Below are 19,142 nucleotides of genomic sequence, written 5' to 3'. Positions count from 1 at the left end.
ATAAAAAAAAAAAAAAAAAAAAAGAGCAAGAACTTTTGAAAAAAATCCCGGTTAAAGAACATTTCCTTTGATAAAAAAAGGAAGATACCAAATGGGTTTTAGAATTTGCATTCTTCAGAGACTGGGGTTGTGGCTCAGTGGTAGAGTGCTTGCCTAGCACTGGGTTTGATCCCCAGCACCTTATAAAAAAACACGAAATAAACAAAATACAGGTATTTTGTCCATCTACAACTAAAAAAATATTTTTAAAAAAGAATTTGTATTCTTTAATTTCCTTTAAATAAGCACACATTTAAAAGTTCTTTATGTTTGCCTAGATTAATAAGAAGATCCTCTATACTAAATGTGGACTTTCAAAGTTTTAAAAAATACTTCCAAGGTGAGCCTGAATCAAAGAACCAACATACCCAAAAGCTGCTTCTTGGGATTTGAAGGTGAGCCTAATGTGCTCATCAACATTTTAAGATTTTTGCTAAACCAAAGATTAAAAGTGCATAGAGACAGCATAAGCCTCCACACTAACAAGAATTACCACTTGTCATCTAAAGAGGGCATCAACCGCAGCTGCTGCCGGACCAAGAAAATGATCATGTCTCTTACAAACAGACCAATTCTGAGATTCACATGAGGAACACTCAGGATTCAGGAGCAGTCACCAAAGTTTATCACAATAAGCACTGGTGCAAATGGAAAAAAAAGCAAGGAGGCTTTTCACTTCTCTTTTTAACAAAACAATATCCCTTGTATGAATATACTGAAGTAATTTCTTAACTGAGGTACTCATCTAAACACAAAGTTAATTCCTACATGTCAAAAAAAAATGACAAAGTAGAAAAAAATAAAAAAATTTAAAAAAGACCTGTGGCTGAAAATTCAATACAGGACTTAAAACTGAAACTAGAACTGGAAATGAATGCTCACATGAAAATAGATAAAGTACTAAAAAATGGTCTTTGTGAACAGCATAGTGTGCACATACTCACATAACCACATGCACAAGTACATGCATGCACATGCACACATTAACAAATTCCACTCTAGGCAAGGCGAAGATAATCATTTTTATGAACAAATCAAATAAAATTCTTCATAAATAATCTACCTAAAGGAAATTTTCTTTGGTTTAAAAAGTAATTATAGCCAGGCTCAGTGGTGCATGCCTGTGATTACAGTGACTCAGGAGGCACAGGCAGGAGGATCCAAAGTTCAAGCACACCCTTAGCAACTTTGTGAGACCCTGTCTCAACATAAAAAATAAAAGGGGCTGGGAATGTAACTCAGGGTAAAGCACCCCTGAGTTCAATCGCTAGTACCATTTTAAAAAAATAAAATTAAAAATTAATAGTAAGGACAAAAGGCAAAAACAAAATACATATTTTTTGTGTTGGTTTTAAGAAGAATTGTGTTCTCATTTTATCACTATGTTAGTTAATAAAAGATTCAATTCAAGATGTCAATAATATTTATATGTTAAACACAACATGTAAAGCTATGAACAGAAAAAAGGGGCTAAAAATAGAAACATATTAAAATCATAAATATAGTTGTTTTTACTGTTACCAAGTATTTTCTCTGTTCTAAAATTTCTGTGATGCTATATTTCTTTCATTAGAAAACACTGAAGATAACAAAAACTTTTAAAGTGAGATTTTTGGAAGTATGTGGCATAATTTTTAGCATATGCACATAAAGAATCATGAGTAATGAAATTATAAATTAAACAACATCTGTAATAGCAAAAAATTAGAAGCAACTTAAAAGTCTCCTTTCCCAGGACACTGGACACCTCAGTTGTGATATATTCATACAATGGAATACTTTAGAAAAACAAAAGATGAAGTAAATATTCATGTGTCAACAAGGACCAATTTCATGAACCAATGTGAAGCCAAATAAAATTCGGTGCAACAGAATACACAAATTAAGACAACTTTATATAAAGCATGGAAGACAATACTGCATATTATTTGAAATGATACATGCATAAGCAGTAAAGTTAACTAAGCAGTACATAGCAACTATAATCTTACATTCATAACAGAAGCCACCCCAATGGGGTAGAAGGTGGGTGAGAACAAGGAAGAAATGTTCATCTCCACTCCTCTCCATGTCTCCTAGTAAAACACCACTTTCAATCTCTGTTGCATATACTTCTGTGTCTCCTCTGTGGGAACGTCTGAGGGACACAGCCCCTCACCCTGCTGAAATCCTTTCCAGGTACCCTCCCCTACCCCCACTCCCCAGCAGGAGAACCTGATCACACTCCAGAATATGGTGAGATTAGTAAACTGTTCCTGCAACACTCCCCTGTTCTGTACATGCTACCCCCACAAGAGGCGTTCCTTGACTTCCTTCCTAAGAGGGCCTCACTTCCTCTACCTTTGTCCTGCTTTTTATTTTCTTCTTCAAAGCCATAGCTACCCATCCAGCATTATGAATCTGCTTGTAGACTGTCTTCTCCCCCAGAATGCTTATTCTGTTAGGATGGGATTTTGTCTGTCTTGTTCATTGTTGTACCACATTACTTAGACTAGTGCTAGACACAAAGGTGCATATTACTGGCTCTTCAAAAGAAGTGTGCATTTATTCTACACATTAACCTACCTTTTAAAATTTACCCTACTATACTTACCTTTGAAGTTATTAAATACCTTTCCTAAACATTTTTAAAGCTACACTTTATTCCAATATGTGAGTGGGATATAGCACAGTTCAATCAATTCAGTTATTTGACTTATTACATAATTTTTTCATCAAAAATAACAATGGATTATTCTCTTTGTAATCAATCATTATTTCTATAGGATAAATTCCTCAAATAAAAATGTTGAATCAATTCTCGAAGTGTTTGATAAATATATTAACAACCATTCATCCAATGGGTGTGCAGACATATTGACCCTGACAATGGATGAGAGCCACTGTATTACATTTTTACCCATGTTCAGCACCTGTGTCTCTTTCAATCTCACTAATTTAATAAGTAAAAAACATACTCATTCATCCAGGGATTTTGTATTTATACTCCATATGAAGTTACTTTCATTCCTCAAATTCACCCCATTCTTAAGGGTATATGAATGGGGAGTCACAAAGTACGTCTCAGCATCAATTTAATGGCACACACTGGACCTGTCCTGTGACAGCAGCTCTCCTGATTCACTGGGAAGAGTCTCTAGTGGAGAGACTACACAAGACAGCACAGATGAGCACAGGAGCGAGCACACCTCTCCAACTCTGAAGACCACACTGAGCTCTGCGCTCCTCTTTCACCAAGGAATCACTTTCCCTGCTGTTCCTGCCCAAAAAGGGGCAACCAAAAAGTAAGCAGAACAATTTTCTATTGTCTTTACTATCAACAAATAGCATAAAACTATATGCTAGAGCTGGGCATGTGGTTCAGTGGTAGAGTGCTTGCCTACCATGCTGAAGCCCTGGCTTTGACCCTGGCACCATAAGATAAAATAGAAGGAAAAAATAGGAAAGAGAAGAAGTATAAAAGAATATATTTGAAATAATGCCAAGAGTCATCAACCTTTCAGAACACTTCATACACTGAGCTGTCAACCAGAAATTGTCTTACTGGAGTCCAATACTTTAGAACTTTCACCACTGGCTTCACATCAAGACACTAACTCTCCAGATCCTACAACCTCAGTATCACCCAACAGTTCCATAGTAAAGGATGGAGCAGGGAACAGGCAGACAGACCTACAAGCCTTTGAACAGGTGCAGAAAGCCCCAGAAAGGACACTCATAACTTCCCCAGCTACAGAGGTCTACAGACTCCTGCTGCTCTGCAGGCAGTGCTCTGACCTTACACTTCCTATAGGGCTAAAGGGGATTAAATCACAGAACTCAGTGAAATCCTTTAACAAGTGTTAAATGATACACAGCAACAACAACATTTTAACAATCTATCTTTTAGCCATATGAAGTCTTAAAATTGTATACTAAACATCATTTTTAGATAATAATTAATAATTGAGCATAATTTTTTAAATTTTTTCTTTTACCAGAGGAGCCCAGTAGGTGTAGAGGTAGCCTATTTTCAATGCTGGTACAAACTGTGAGCAGGACACTACCAGAAAATAGAGATTCAAGAAAAACTTGAATTGTTCATACAAAACCTGAAAAAGAAAAGAGAAAATTAACACAATCCCTAAATTTTAATACCTCCAATATATAATTAAATATAGCACAATATATAACCACATTTCTGTTTGGAATTGGCTTTCTAAAGCTATCTCATATATAAAGGTTACCCCACATAACATTTGAGATAAACTGAGGGGAAACAACAATTAGGACTCTAAATTATATTAAAAGTATCCTTCCCTAAAAGGCTTTATTTTTTTAATGAAATTTTTAGTTTTCCAAAATCTATAATCTTTACATGCACATCCAAACAAATGACACCAAAACTTTCCCAATGCTAGCAAGTCAATAAATACAAAAATGTATATCTGGATACCAACTCAGAAACTCTAAAGATGCGAAAGTCATACTAACCTCATGTTTACAAACTGGAAAAATAAATAAATAAATAAATAAATAAATAAAAAACAAAAAATACAACACCCATGCTTTGCAACATGAACTGGGCTTTATGAAGCCAGATGTGCACAACTGTGACTGCATGAGATGATCTCCTGCATGTGTTTTCTCAAAACATGTAAAATGATCAACACAGAATAGTAAATAACAGACCAATTTTCAGGAATATAGCTACTTGTATATTTTTTATAGTCTTTTGGTAGTTGGTCTTTAACACTATTTTTAAACATGAATTTCATCATTCAATAAAATTTTAGGAAAGCCAAAAGTGAAAATTTTCATATTTTTTTTAAATTCAAATGGAATTACCTATAAGGAAGAAAACTCAAGATCCAGTATATTGAGAGCTCTATTTACAAATGCCTCAAGTTACTAGATTTGAATTAAAAATTAAATAGAACAAACCTGATATTTATAGATAGGAACAATTCAAATGGCACACAATTACAATCATACTGGCAAACTTGCCGTCTATGAATCAGAACCTCCTGGGAAGCAACTTATATTACATAATATAAAATAAAATTACTGCATCATCATATACTTACATGTGTGACTGAAAAATCAGTTACACCAGTAACACACTTATATTCATAATCATGTTCAACTACTATCTAGAAATGTTTTGAACTATTTCATAAATTAATCTCAGCAGGAAGGAAAGCTCTCTTTTTCCTCAGCAATATCTTTAAAATCTCAGCATAAATTATATCTATTAGCAATTCAGAAATTGCCATTTATGCTAAAAATGGCATAGAATTCCTACTGTGTAATTACCAAATGTTTCTAAAATACTACATTTTAGATGAAAAGATCATTTCAGAGACAATTTAAGAAAAAAAATCACCCACACAGTTAAGGACTGTATAGACACATCAACAGGTTTTCTCAAGATGCAGGCACTCTAGGCAGGTTGTATGAATTTACACTGACCAAAGTGAAGCTTGCATTATTTGTTTCAGACCACTGTACTCAATACTTGATTATTCACTGAATAAGTCTGGTGACTGTTAAGAAAATGCACACTGCTTAGCTAACGGTGTTATTTAATAATTTAAACCTAAGGAGAAAACAGTGCTTCATTCAATAAAGTTGAAAATATTTGCCCCAAAGACAGTTTACATTTTATTGTCCTGACAAAAGATCAGTCTTCTAATTATGGGGCCATTAGTTTTGTGTTTTTTTAATAAAAAAAGCACATTAGATATCAAACTCTTGCCAACAAATGAATGGATGGGGATTGAGGGAGGGGAATAATCAATGTCCAATACAAAATCAGAATGGTCATTAAAATACAAATACACAAGAAAAAGCAACTTTCAATTGATGTAATCAAGAGCTTGTCTTGATAAATAGAATAATAGCCCTTAGCTAGAACATGCCAAAGTTTTGATATAGAAATATAATCAGATATATGATGACAAACTACTTTCCCCAATAAATCATGCTGGTCTAACTTCTAAAAATCAAGGACTAAAAAAGAAAATAAAATCCTGTAATTAAAAAAAAAAGAAAAACAAAACCAACACCAGTTGTCTTTGCCTTCAGAAAGATAAATAAATCTGTCAAAAAATTTATTCCACTATTCTAAACTCACATAAACTTGGTTTTAAAATTTAATTTAGAAGTATTACTAATAACCAAGCAGCAGAAAAATAAATTTTAGTATTTAAATTTAGCATAGTACCTAATTAAAGATTTAGCAGTAGGTCTACGGTTTATAATGTAAAGTAGCAAAGACATCTATATACACTTACATATTGTTACAGTGTCATTTTTGTGAAAGCAAAATTGTTTTACTTTCTTTTTGAAATTTCTTGACAAGCTTAGAAACTGTATTCAACTTTTCCCTCCAAATTCCCACCCCCAAAAAACTTTACAACTTATTTTTTGATCATTTTACTTAGCATTTTTTCATTATTTCTATACTACAATTGTTTCTATAATTATATAAATGATGTTTATCAAGAACTGAAGTTAATAATCAAGTTGAAAATTTTCTTGTTGATTAAAAATGCAAATGAATGATTTGGCAATCATTGAAACTGAACAGTATAAGACCAGGAGGTGCTGCGTTGGGCCTGACAGTGAAACACGGAAGGGTCTCTGAAAGGCATTGGAAACCAGCAAGCTCTGACCTATGACCCTCGAGCAGGAGTGTCTTACCCCAGGTATAAAGGTAAAGACATTGTATTTTTGATTTTTTATTGAATTCCTGGGATGCTTTTCTTCACTCTTCTCAGGACATCCAAGCCATACTGTGCGAGCTTTTAGTTCTTTCTTTCGATGACAAATATTTATCAGCCAATCACAGCAACTGCATGAAACAAACAAACAAAAAAATACATATTACATATGCTTTTTGTAAAACATTTAAACTGATCTGCATATTGAAAGACAATACTGACTTTTCTGTATTTACCAGACACTAATAGCATTATCTAATGCTAATCTGGGGTTTTTTCTTAGAACAGGTCAATTATACAAATTTAAAATGTCACAAAAAAATACTTAAAAGAGTCTCCTATTAATGTGCAATGGCTTCTAGAACCCAGAGCAAAGTCTCCTATAAATGTGTAATGGCTTCTAGAACCCAGCAATTATCACCCCTATTAGACACTCTTAGTGGCAAAACAACATCTTTAATATTCTACAGCAGTCAATGCTCCATTTTTGAAAAAACATATAGCTATGGGTATGGTAATTCTTAAGATACCACTTGAAGGCTGGGGATGTGGCTCAAGCGGTAGCGCGCTCGCCTGGCATGCGTGCGGCCTGGGTTCGATCCTCAGCACCACATACAAACAAAGATGTTGTATCCGCCGAGAACTAAAAAATAAATATTAAAAAAAAATTCTCTCTCTCTCTCTCTCCCTCTCTCTCTCACTCTCTCTTAAAAAAAAAAAAAGATACCACTTGAGTGATTCAATGATAAAGGTACACAGATATCAATTAATCCAAGACGTAGCTTTGTCTCTTCTCTGAAGAATCATTTTTTTCCATTTTTTTACAAAACGACTATTCCAGTAGCATTAACTAAAGACTTATGGTTTTAATCAACACAACATTTAAAAAGCTACCAAAGTTGAATGTGATGTTCTCATGATAATAAAAGCTTAGTTGTTTTCCACATGCCTATCTTCATCCATGCCCTGTTCCAACACAGCCAGGGTCCTGGGAGGACCAACTCTTCCCCTTCTGGTCATCCCAACCATTGTTTTCAGAGAGAAAATACAAAGGGTCCAATGGGATAACTTTTCTTAAAATACCTCAGAAAATGAAGAAAACGTATCCAATTCATCTCTATTGAACACAAAATAATCATGAATTTAAGATTCAGTATCAAAAATTTGGGTTAATTTGACTATTCAAAATGTATAAACATTCGGAACAGTTCACTAAGGGAAGTTGTTGGATCTCATCTTCTGAAAGCATTCAAGGTTAGAATTGCAAGTCAGCTGTGTACATCAGAAAGTGTTAACCTCACTTGTGACAAAGTAAGCTTTAAATTTAACGACAAATTTTGTATGAAAATAACATAGAAGGCATGATCATACAACAGAGCTGACACATCATAATTCATATCTCAGAATTGCTATGTCTCCAATGTTGGTGTTATCCTTTCCATCCAATCACACTGACTTTATTCTTCAGAAATTACTTTCAAACATTAAAAATTCAGATGCACTACTTCATAAATATTTCTTTATGGGAAGGTGCCTTGGGGGAGTATAAACTAAAATCAGCATCATCCCTATTGACTATCCGCCTAATTATTTTTTGGGGGGTGGAATATTGGGGATTGAACTCAGGAGCCACATCTCCAGCTCTATTTTGTATTTTATTTAAAGACAGGGTCTTACTGAGTTGTTTAGCGCCTCGCTTTTACTGAGGCTAGCTTTGAACTCATGATCCCCTGTCTCAGCTCCCGAGCCACTGGGATTACAGGTGTGCACCACCACACCCAGATAATTTTTGGCTTTGCTCATATCTTCACTCTAGAAGGGCAGAGCATGATACACGATGTTTCTGCAGGATTGCCCACATTACTGCCTTGAGAAACTTCTCCTTAATGAGGCTGATGGAATGCCAATGAAGAGCCCTACCTACTGCCCCTCAATTCAACAGGAGCAAAGATCCACCTCTGGTAGAATGGAAATCTCCTTCTACTGTGCAGCATCACTTTTTAAACAATAAACCTAACATCTCCATATCGAAAGCATGCTTTCAAGTCCCCAACAGTTATAAATCATAGTATTATTCAAGTTATTTAAAACTAAGTACTTCCACCATTACTGCTATTGTTGGCAGAAAAAAAGGAGATGCATCGAGTAGATTTCAACCGAATTTTGACAATGTTTCATCTTATTTTGATTGAACGAAACAAAAATAAGGCTACAAGTAGAACACCATAAGATTCAAATGATTATTTCTTCCATACCACTGCTTTTATTGTACAGCCCCATCCCCACCCCAGGCCCTTTCCCCTCATGCACCCCCTATCTTACTGTCCCCTAGCAGATCGTAGCCAGCTCCCTGTACTTCCCAACCTAAGTCCCCACCCTCAGGGCTCAGTGCTCATGGACACTTCCTGCCTAGAGCTCCCTAGTAGCCACTCAAGCTCTAAGCTGCTTTCAACATGTACTCCTAGTGTTATGAAAATCCTACAGTGATGATACACAGCTAAGACAGATCCCTTCTTAAACTTTAGACCTGATCTTCCTCTGAGTCACCTGCAACTGTGCTGCACAGATGCCAAACTCCTACATTCGACACATGAGGAACTCTAGGTCACACAGGGAAATGACTTTCCTAAGATGTTAATGGCAGAGCTGAAAGCTGAAGCCTGGGTCTCAACCCCACATCAACATGATGTGCATCCTGCATATAAACAAGAGTCAGCAGCCAATGCTGCTTACGTTTCCAGAGTGCCCCAATCTAGCTAGAGGCACAGCACTCGGATGGTGAAAACTAACAAACAACTAATGAGAAGAAATGGGAACTCCACGGAAAAGCCCCACACCCCATGCAAAGTCACCATTTTAGAACACCAAATTCTGCACAGAGAATTTAGACCCACGCCAGCCAACAGCTGCTGGCCACATGTGGCCACGTTATGGTTTGGATGTAAGGTATCTTCCAAAAGCTCACATGTAAGTCAGTGTAAAAAGGTTCGGGAGAAATGATTGGCTTGCCAGAGTCGACCCAATCAGTGAATTAATCCCCTGATAGGGATTAACAGAGTGGTAACTGAAGGTGGGTAGGGTGTGGTTGGAAGAGGTGGGCATTGGGGGCATGACTCCGGGGTATCTATGTGTATTTGGCAAGTGGTCTCTCTCTCTCTCTCTCTCCTTCCTGATCATCATGTGAGCCACTTCCCCCCCCCCCAATATTCTTCCACCATGTTGTTCCTGCCTCACCTGGAACCCTGAAGAATGAAGCTGGCTTGCCTATGGACGGAGACCACTGAAACTGTGGGCCCTCAAATAAACTGTTCCTCCTCTACAATTACTCTGGATGGGTCTGTAAAGTCACAGCAGCAAAAAAGCTGACTAAAACAGAAATGGGGTACTGAGAATTCGGGTCATTCCTGTGACTAACCTGACCATGTGGTTCAGAAACATTTGGAGCTTTTTGGAAGTGGTGAGAGGAATTTTGAGATGTAGCAGTGCAAGCTGGAAACGCTTTAGGTTGTTGTAAATGGAGCTTAATGGCTGATTCTGGAGGGAGCTCAGAAGACCAAAATGTCAATAGGACCATATGGTGAAGACAGGACTCAATAGAGTTTAGAGGAAAAGGAGGACACTATCAGTAAGTGGATTAGAGGCCATTTGTATTATGTTCTGGTGGAGAAGTTATCTGTTTCTAGACAGCAGAGCATTCAGGTGGTGGCATGGACACTGCTGTACACTTTTAGCCCAATTTATTGTAATAATCAGGAGCAGAAAGCGACTTGAAAATGGGGGTCTAAGAAAGTTGCAGTTGTTAAAGACATTAATGCCACTAAAGAAATGCCAAAGACTTTGCCCAGAGACTGTAAGAAAGATGACTTGAGGGCATCTCAGGAATTGGCAAGATCATATTCATCCCAGACTCAAGGAATTAAAAGTAAAAATTCTCTTGAGAAGAGCCCAGTTGAAAGCCTTCTTACACAAGGGGGCCTAGGAAGTTTTTCAACACATTCAGCCCCTCAGGCACTCAGAGGCTGCTGCATCCAGGGTCCCTGGAGGCCTGGCTACTACTTAAGATGGCAGCAGACCTGGGTGTCAACCATGTGGTGCTGGTTCTACAGGATTGCAGGATGGTAGAGAGAGGGCGTCATGGAGGCTTCCACTGAGATTTCAAAGGAAGGCCTAAGAAGCCAGGCAGAGTGCCCCAGGGTTGGAGTCCCTGTGCACAGCCCCAGAGAGGGCAAAGCATGGAGATGTGAGGAGAAAGCCAAAGCTGCAGTAAAGACCCCTGAGATTAAGAAATGCCAACATGGGACATCATCCTAGAAAAACTGTAAGAATCGAACAGAAACAAGCCAACACAAAGTCCACTTGAGCTGTAACAAACAAGGCCCCAGGGGTGGAGCTACATAAGCCCTTTGAATAGAACATTACCACGCCTTGTGCCCCAGATACTGGAAACAGAACTGCAGGACTTATTTGGCCCAGCTAGATTTCAGACTCTGCTTTGGTCCCATTCCTTCTTTCCATGCCCCCATTTTTGTGATGGAAATGTTTACTCTGTACCTTTATATATTGAACACTTGTAAATCGCTTTTTTTACAGGAACTCATGATGCAAGCTTGCCCTGAGACTCAGAGTAGACTTTGGACTTGAATTTTTGGGCAATCTTAGAACTGTTGAGACTATGGGGACTCCTAGAAATAGACAGAATGTATTTTGCATTGTAAGATGCCCTTGCATTGTAAGGGCAAAATGTATAGTCTGGATGTGAGGTGTCCCCCAAAACCTCACGTGTGAGACAATGCAAGATGGTTCAAAGGAGAAATGATTAGGTTGTAAGAGTTCTTTCTTTCTTTTCTTTTTTTAATTGATATTTTTAAAAAAAGGTTATACGAATCTTAACCCAATCAGTGAATTAATCCCGTGACAGGGATTACTAACTGGTAACTGATGGTGGATAGGGTGTGGTTGGAGGAGGTGGGCATTGAGGACCTGGCATTGGGATATATTTTTGTATTTGGCAAATGGAGATGTCTCTCTGCTTCATGATCCTGTGAGCTGCTTCCCTCTACCATACTCTTCCACCATGAAATTCACCTCACCTCAAGCCCTGAGAAATGGAGCCAGAAGGAAAAGAGGGGTGATTTTGAGTACATAAACACCAAACACTGGAAAAAAAAAAAAAAAAAGAAAGAAACCTGTACAACAAAAAAGTACAGCAAAAAGTACTGAGACCTCTGAAACCAAGAGCCCCCAAATAATCTGTTCCTCCTCCACAACTGTTCTGGTCAGGTCTTTTAGCCACAGCAGAAAAAAGGTTAAAAAAAAAAAAAAAAAACCTGACTAAAATAGGCTATTTAACATTTAACTAATTAAAATTAAAAGCCCAGGACCTAAGTCACTAGCCACATCTCAGCAGCTCAACAGCCACATTGGCTAATGGTTACCATGGGACACCAGAGATTTAAATATTCCTATCATAATAGTAAGAACTACTAAACAGCACTGGTACATGCAAAACACACTAAAAACAAGTACCATTGGTGAAACACAAGCTACTTATATATACACTTCTCTTCAGCATTTCAAATACAGCAAAAAGTTCTCAGAATACATTCAGACATGAATATTTTTTCTGCAACACATAGTTATCTAAACTGATATTTAAACATATAAAAGTCACACAACCCTAAGGAAAAATAGAGGATATGCAAAGCTAAGAAAGTGGTAAACCACTACTTAGCATTGTTAAGTGTTGTAACACCAAGGAAACAGAAACCTTAACATCAACCCATGCCAGCCACGATAGGCACCAGCTTCTCACTGACTTCATCTCATTCTGTGAGCACTATGTACCAAAGACTGAAAACATATGTTCCATATTATATTCTTTTCCTCTTTATAACCCAGTATAAATAAATCTAAGATTCCTAGACTGCCACGATCTAATTAAATTATTCATACCACTTCATTACTCACACGTATTAACAAATCAAAGTGTTATTACTAATTATTGTACTGTGCAGACAGAGAAGCAAGTAAGGGTTAGGATGCCACTATAAAGTCACATACTACTGCACAAAAGTGAATGAACACATTCACAACAGGTAAGCTTGAGGTTTGAAAAGCCTAGGGATCCTCCAGAATTGCCAGTGGACAATGAAGACACAAACTATGATCAGAAGGGAAAGAAGGGTGATTTTGAGTACATAAACCCAAAACACTGGGAAAAAAAAAAAAAAAAGAAATCTGTACAACAAAAAAAAAGTACACCAAGCCCTATTGAGTGGTAGAGCTAAAGAGGAAAACAATATCATGGGGAATTTCTGAGCAAAACATACGGGAAAATATCGAAAAATGAGAGGGAAAAGCAAAATGAAGTCCTAGTAAGTAGTTGGCAGTTTTACTTAATCACATTGCTGTGTATGCTAAATATTTTCTAAATTAATAATTTTTCAGAAAAATACTTTCCCACATTTATACACTGCCTAACACGATCAAGATCAATAGTAAGTACTTCTAATAGTGCATATATACTTTTCCTTAAAATATTTTAGGATTAGTAGCTTTTCACAAATCCCTCTATAATCAAAGTTAAGTATTCTGATATTAAACATTTTTGTATTTCAATATTCTGTGCTCCAAAATTTTAACCATAATGAAATAACCCTCAAAATTTAGACAGCCTCCTTCCCTTCATCCTCCACCCAAAATTGGTCAATTACTATATCTAATAGGTACCTTTAATTACTAAGAAAAAAGCAACACAGTACTCACATTTGTCTTAAAAGACCAGCATTTTCCCATGGCTCTGTACCCCACATGTTTTACAGATTAATTCAAAGTACAGAGGCCATTTAGAACCAGAAATAATCCCAGCAATTGATACTCCCTCTCCTTTCTCTTCATATGGAAATGCCATCTCAACTCCACTTTCCTAGAGACAAAGTGATTTTTGATAATAAGTGAAATGTAAATCTCGTGAGAATGACCATCAACCTGAATCATAGAACTACATATACCAACTAGTGCCTCAGAGCAACTTACAGGAAGGTATGTTCATTCACATGAAAGAAATTCAAAAGTTTTAATTAAAAGATTTCAGAGTTTTGTTTTTTTTTCCCAAAGTGTCCAAGTGGGTATTTCTGACAAATAATAAAAATGAAAAGTGAGTCTTAAGTCATGAAGAAATCAGAGTCTACTCAGTCCCTGAAGAATAATGATTTTTAAAAAAGCCTTCCTGGACCGGGGTTATGGCTCAGTGGCAGACGCTTGCCTAGCATGCGTGAGGAACTTGAATTCAATCCCCGGTACCACATAAAAAAATAAACAAATAAAATAAAGGTATTGGGGCTGGGGTTGTGGCTTAGTAGAGCACTTGCCTAGCATGCGTGAGGCACTGGGTTCGATCCTCAGCACCACATGAAAATAAAATAAAGGTATTGTGTCCACCTACAACTAAAAAAAAAAAAAAAAAATTTAAAAAAAGCTTTCCTTGGGTTGGGGCTGGGGCTCAGCGGTAGCACATTTGCCTAGCATGTGTGAGGCACTGGGTTCAATTCTCAGCACCACATATAAATAAAGGTCTATCAACAACTAAAAAATAAAACTTAAAAAAAAAAAAAGCTTTCCTACTCAAATGTATCTCACATGCAGATATATTTAAATATTTACATATTAATTACAATCTACTTGTATTGCAATAATCATTAGCATTTTTTCTTGCAATTAAACTAATTTTATGTGTACCTACCTCTTTGAATCATTATCTAATAATTTCAATAACAACAAATTTTATAATGCCTGGTACTTAGAAAATAAAGTGGCCAAAAAATAATAACAAGCTAGTTGCTAAATGTACAATATGACTAAGGTACAATTTCTAATTTCCATAACAATTTCTTGATGAAACCTAATGAACAAGAGTTAAAGATATCTCAGGTTACTTCCTATCCCACATGGCAACAGGACCCTCCTTAGTGACAACATGTAGACTAAACAGAGCCAGTGAGGACGGTTTAGCTCTTACAGAATCAGATTTATTAAAATAAAGATTTAAAAGATATTTGAATCTTTAATTCAATATCTAGATATTTCATTGAGCTGTTTCACCATCCCCCAAATTGAGTGGTCTGTCTGTCAACACATACATTTTCAAATATATTCTTAATATTTTCTCTAAGAAAAGGAGTATACTATAAGTAAAATTCAAAACATGGCTGTCATGTTCCATATGGTTAACATTTTTTCTATTAAAAAAAGGCAAAATATTAGTTCAATAATAATGATGAGCCTGACAGCGCTGCAAGTCCACAATTCTTTGCAGCTTGCTGACCAGTATAGGCTGGCAGGACTGCTGCTAGCATGGTCAAGTAAGCCCAATCCCATAACATATAATATCCGTCAAGCAACTGTCACCAGGAACATGTCTGTGTCCTGTGGCTTAGTGCCCATTAGTGCTCATTCCCACAGCCTCAAGGATTTCAGCAACTCAGTCTCCACCCACATTAGAGGACTTCCTGACACATTGAACACAAACCCTCAGCCTTCTCAATCCAGTGTTCCCTGAAGGGAGCTGAGAACAGGCAATTACCAAATAGCCATTGCACTTCGAAGACTGAAAATCAGGATCAAGCTCATTCAGGCCACATCTTCTTGTCCTATCACTTTTCCCAGGGAACAGAAAAAGGGCTGGCCTGACCCTCACCTGTCCAGAGAGAGACTTTGCCAGGTCTTAACTATAGTAGTAGGAACACCAACCTTTTTTGAAGAAGGCGCCTTACAGAGCAGAGGAAAAATACTACCTCCAACCCACACTTGTGGGGAACTCATGCCTCTGAGATATACCCCACAGCCATCAAACTGGTAGTAATCAGTAGCCCACCACAATCTACTCAGTTCACAATACTGTGGGCCTCAGTCCCACAGAAGCTCCCCGCCCATGCTTTCACAACCAGTTATATAAAGGTTCAGGCTCTTCCCCGACAGACAAACAGCCATAAAATATGCCACAATCACTACAAATTCATGTGTATTGAGTTTCCTTTGCTGATTACTAGCAATTGCTACCAAAGCCTGGCTGACTTTTCTCATATCTTAAGTCCTCATCTGTATCCTAATCCCCTGCTAACTCAAGTGACCCCACAGTTCCAATAAGAACACAATAAAAGTCATCTCCATCAACACTTCATTCTTCCTGCCCTCTTCCAACTGCCAAAGTCCCTATCTCCTTTATTCTTCATAGACCTGGCAACAGGTGCACTTTCTTTTTTTTTTAAATATTTATTTTTTAGTTATCGGCGGACACAACAACATCTTTGTTTGTATGTGGTGCTGAGGATCGAACCCGGGCCACACGCATGCCAGGCGAGCGCACTACCGCTTGAGCCACATCCCCAGCCCAACAGGTGCACTTTCAAGGATAACAACCTTCCTTGAGGCTTCCAGTATCAGCACAGTAAGAACTCTCAAACTTACATGTCCAGATCTGACAGAATTGTATCAGACCAACCCTCCTGATTAGTTTTATATTTTAATACAAGATAGATATTTTTTTAAAAAAATTAATAACATTTTTAGACAAGAAACATCTTTAAAGGTTGAAGGTTTGTTGCAACAAAGGTATAAATACAAAGGAAAAGTTCTTGAAGAAAATTAAAAGAGCTGCTCCAATGCATACATAAATGATAAGAAAGTGAAACAGGCTAACTGCTGACATAAAGAAAGTTCTAGTGGTCTGAACAGAAGAGCAGAACAGCCACACATTCCCTACAGCCAAAGCTAAATTCAAAGCAAGGTTCCAACTCCCTTCAACTCCATGAAGGCTGAGAGGTGAGGTAAATGCAGAAGAAAAGTTTGAAGCCAAGAGAACAGAGGTTGGTTCACCTCTGTTTAAGGTAAAGTCTCTGTAATATAAAAATACAAGGTGAAGCAGCAAGTACTTGACAGAAGCTACAAGTATTCCAGAAGACAAACGATGATGGTATCTACACTAACAAGATGCTCAATGCGGATATAATATAGTCTTCCATTGGAAAAAGATGCTAGCTAGGTCTGTCACAGCTGGAGAGGAAAAATTAGTGCTCTTCATGGTGACTTCCCTGAAGGGAACTGAGAACAGGCAATTACCTGTTTCAAAGCTTCAAAGTACAGGCTGATTCTCTTGATAGGGACTAATGCAGCCAATGTTCATATGTCATTCCAAAAAATCCTAGGGCCCCTAAGAATTATACTAAACCTACTCTGCCTGAGCTCTATGAATTTTAAAAGTTGACATCACTGCAGATCCCACACATTCAACAGATCACAGGAAAAGACCATGAATAAATTCATTCAAAAGCTGGAATAAAGATTGCTGGTCTTTCAATGGAAATTCGTCCAGTGTTTTCATGTTTTTTTTTTTTTAGTACTGGGGATTGAACCCAGGGGTGCTCAACCACCAAGCCATATCCCCATCATAACTGACACAAGAAAAACAAATAAAAAAATAACTGTAGTCCCAAATCTATTTAAAAAATTGACCCTACAACTAAGTATGTACCCACAAAGACCACTCCGGGTATCTTGGAATATTGGCCACTTAACTAGAAAATGCTTTCAATAAGTCACAGAGACTTCTTATTAATTAGTATCCCACCATCAGCAATTTTTAAAACATTGGTTAACTATGAAATTCTTTCTTTACATGAAAGCCTGTGATATACAACAAGGACAAGGATAGTTATGATCTGATTGAAAGCTAAATAGGGAGTTAAAGCTAAATCTTGCTCTTCTCCTTTCTCTATGCTGCCAATTTCCTACAGTTCCACAAAACAGTGAGTAACACCTCGCAAGCTGACCCAGAAATCAAATCGGCAATAGGAACATCTTTGTGCAAACTTGCAAAAGAATGATGAAAAGCATGAAAAACAAAACCTGTCTTTAAAAATATTCACCTTCCTTTTATGGACAATACAAGGGCTGAAGAAGACTCTGTGATGAGCATGATGCACTGGACAGGCTCTGCTCTAGTCACAGGGCTTCACTTAGCTCTTGTAGCTCTTGCTCCCTGCTTCTGGTGGCGGGAGAAAAAGGTGTCTGAGATGCACAGAGCTCTTTCACCTGCCAGAGTTTACTCAAAGGCAAACCACACCAGTTTATCTTAGCACGAGGAAACTTGTCTTAAATAGGAGTTTCCGTCTTAATATCTTGCTGGCTAAACCTACAGAAGAGTCTTATTCCAAGTCAAAGCACTAAAGCTGAATAATACACATAATTACAGTGCTATTAAGCTGCATGTTATAGGTCCATCTCCATCTTTTTGGATAAGAAAGTAATGCCATTTATAAATGTTGATACAGTGACCAGAATTAATTCCGCCATGTGTTAATTACAAAGTCACTAATTTCCCTCAGCTTTTAACTATTTAAATGTCTTATAAAATAATGAACTTGGTTTTCCCTGACTTTCTGATTAGCACTGTTTGGTCTGACTAATGTTCTAAGTACTCTCTGTGACAACCCAGTGTCTTTGGTTTTTATAGAGACTTATCAATACATCTTGCAGTTATACTAGCTGGTAAGCTCATAAGCATGACAAACCTGGAACAGAGGAACTTCCATCCACCGCAGACAAACCACTCCAGACCACTTTTCCTTCGCTCTATCCTGGCTCGTGGCAGCGTGTGGTAATCACTTTCATCATTCTCAAAGCCTTCTTCAGACATCATTAGTGGCATCTCGTCCAAATGGGCAGACTCATCCTCCAGCTGGTACCTAGTTAAAGGCAGGAACAGAGAGTGAGCAGACCAAGCATTCTTCTGTAACAGCGTGGGATTCGTTTATGACAACTGCTACCTACTACTTGCTGGTTATCATTTCTTCAAATGGAGCTGCTTTCATAAACAGCAGTGCAGAAAACCAAGCTGCCCAGGTAAACAGGCAACCAGTCTACACCGGGAAGCCAGTGCTGGCTGAGAGGCCAACAATACCCATGCCGCAGTCCCAGACACCTCCACATGCATGGCTGGATGACAGCTCTGCAGGCCTGCCCAACATTCACTCACTGCATTCAAGTCAGGAATAGTAAAAGTAATCATACAAATATGGCCATCAGCCAAAAATTTAAGGCTACAAGTATCAGCTAAACCCTCAGTCACATATTAGTTACCAGAGTTCCTGAAGTGATTTTTGACAAAGTATAGTTGTCTATAGACTGAAAGTTCTCACGCCATCCTTGAGTTTGTTTCAGAGTTGATATACTGACACACACAGGGAACAGTGCTATGTCCAATTTATTCTGTCTTCATCAGTGCCTTTACTAAAATGTTCTACTCAAGGAAAAAAATATCAACAAGTAGAATATGTTTTAGAGGGCAAAAGATCTCTTCCCATCCCAAGAAACAGCAGCCCACCATCCACACTGTCACTTTGG

General features: G+C 37.6%; 1 protein-coding gene across 2 annotated transcripts in view; it reads right to left on the bottom strand.

The window, feature by feature from the left end:
* Atp9b (ATPase phospholipid transporting 9B (putative)) overlaps positions 1-18,505 on the bottom strand; it is a 244,536-nt gene extending 226,031 nt beyond the window's left edge. For both annotated transcript variants that reach the window (XM_048806674.1, XM_015499591.2), the window contains exons 1-3: positions 18,311-18,505; positions 6,724-6,874; positions 4,017-4,130 (exon numbers count right to left, since the gene is read on the bottom strand). In XM_048806674.1, coding sequence (XP_048662631.1) covers positions 4,017-4,130; positions 6,724-6,874; positions 18,311-18,447 — 402 coding nt within the window. In that variant the 5' untranslated portion in view covers positions 18,448-18,505. The remainder of the gene's footprint in view (positions 1-4,016; positions 4,131-6,723; positions 6,875-18,310) is intronic.
* Positions 18,506-19,142: the final 637 nt, after the last annotated feature.

Source organism: Marmota marmota, unplaced genomic scaffold (assembly GCF_001458135.2).
Source record: "Marmota marmota marmota unplaced genomic scaffold, marMar, whole genome shotgun sequence".
In the NCBI taxonomy this organism is placed as follows: Eukaryota; Metazoa; Chordata; class Mammalia; order Rodentia; family Sciuridae; genus Marmota; species Marmota marmota.
This window is presented reverse-complemented; position numbering and strand designations above follow the sequence as displayed.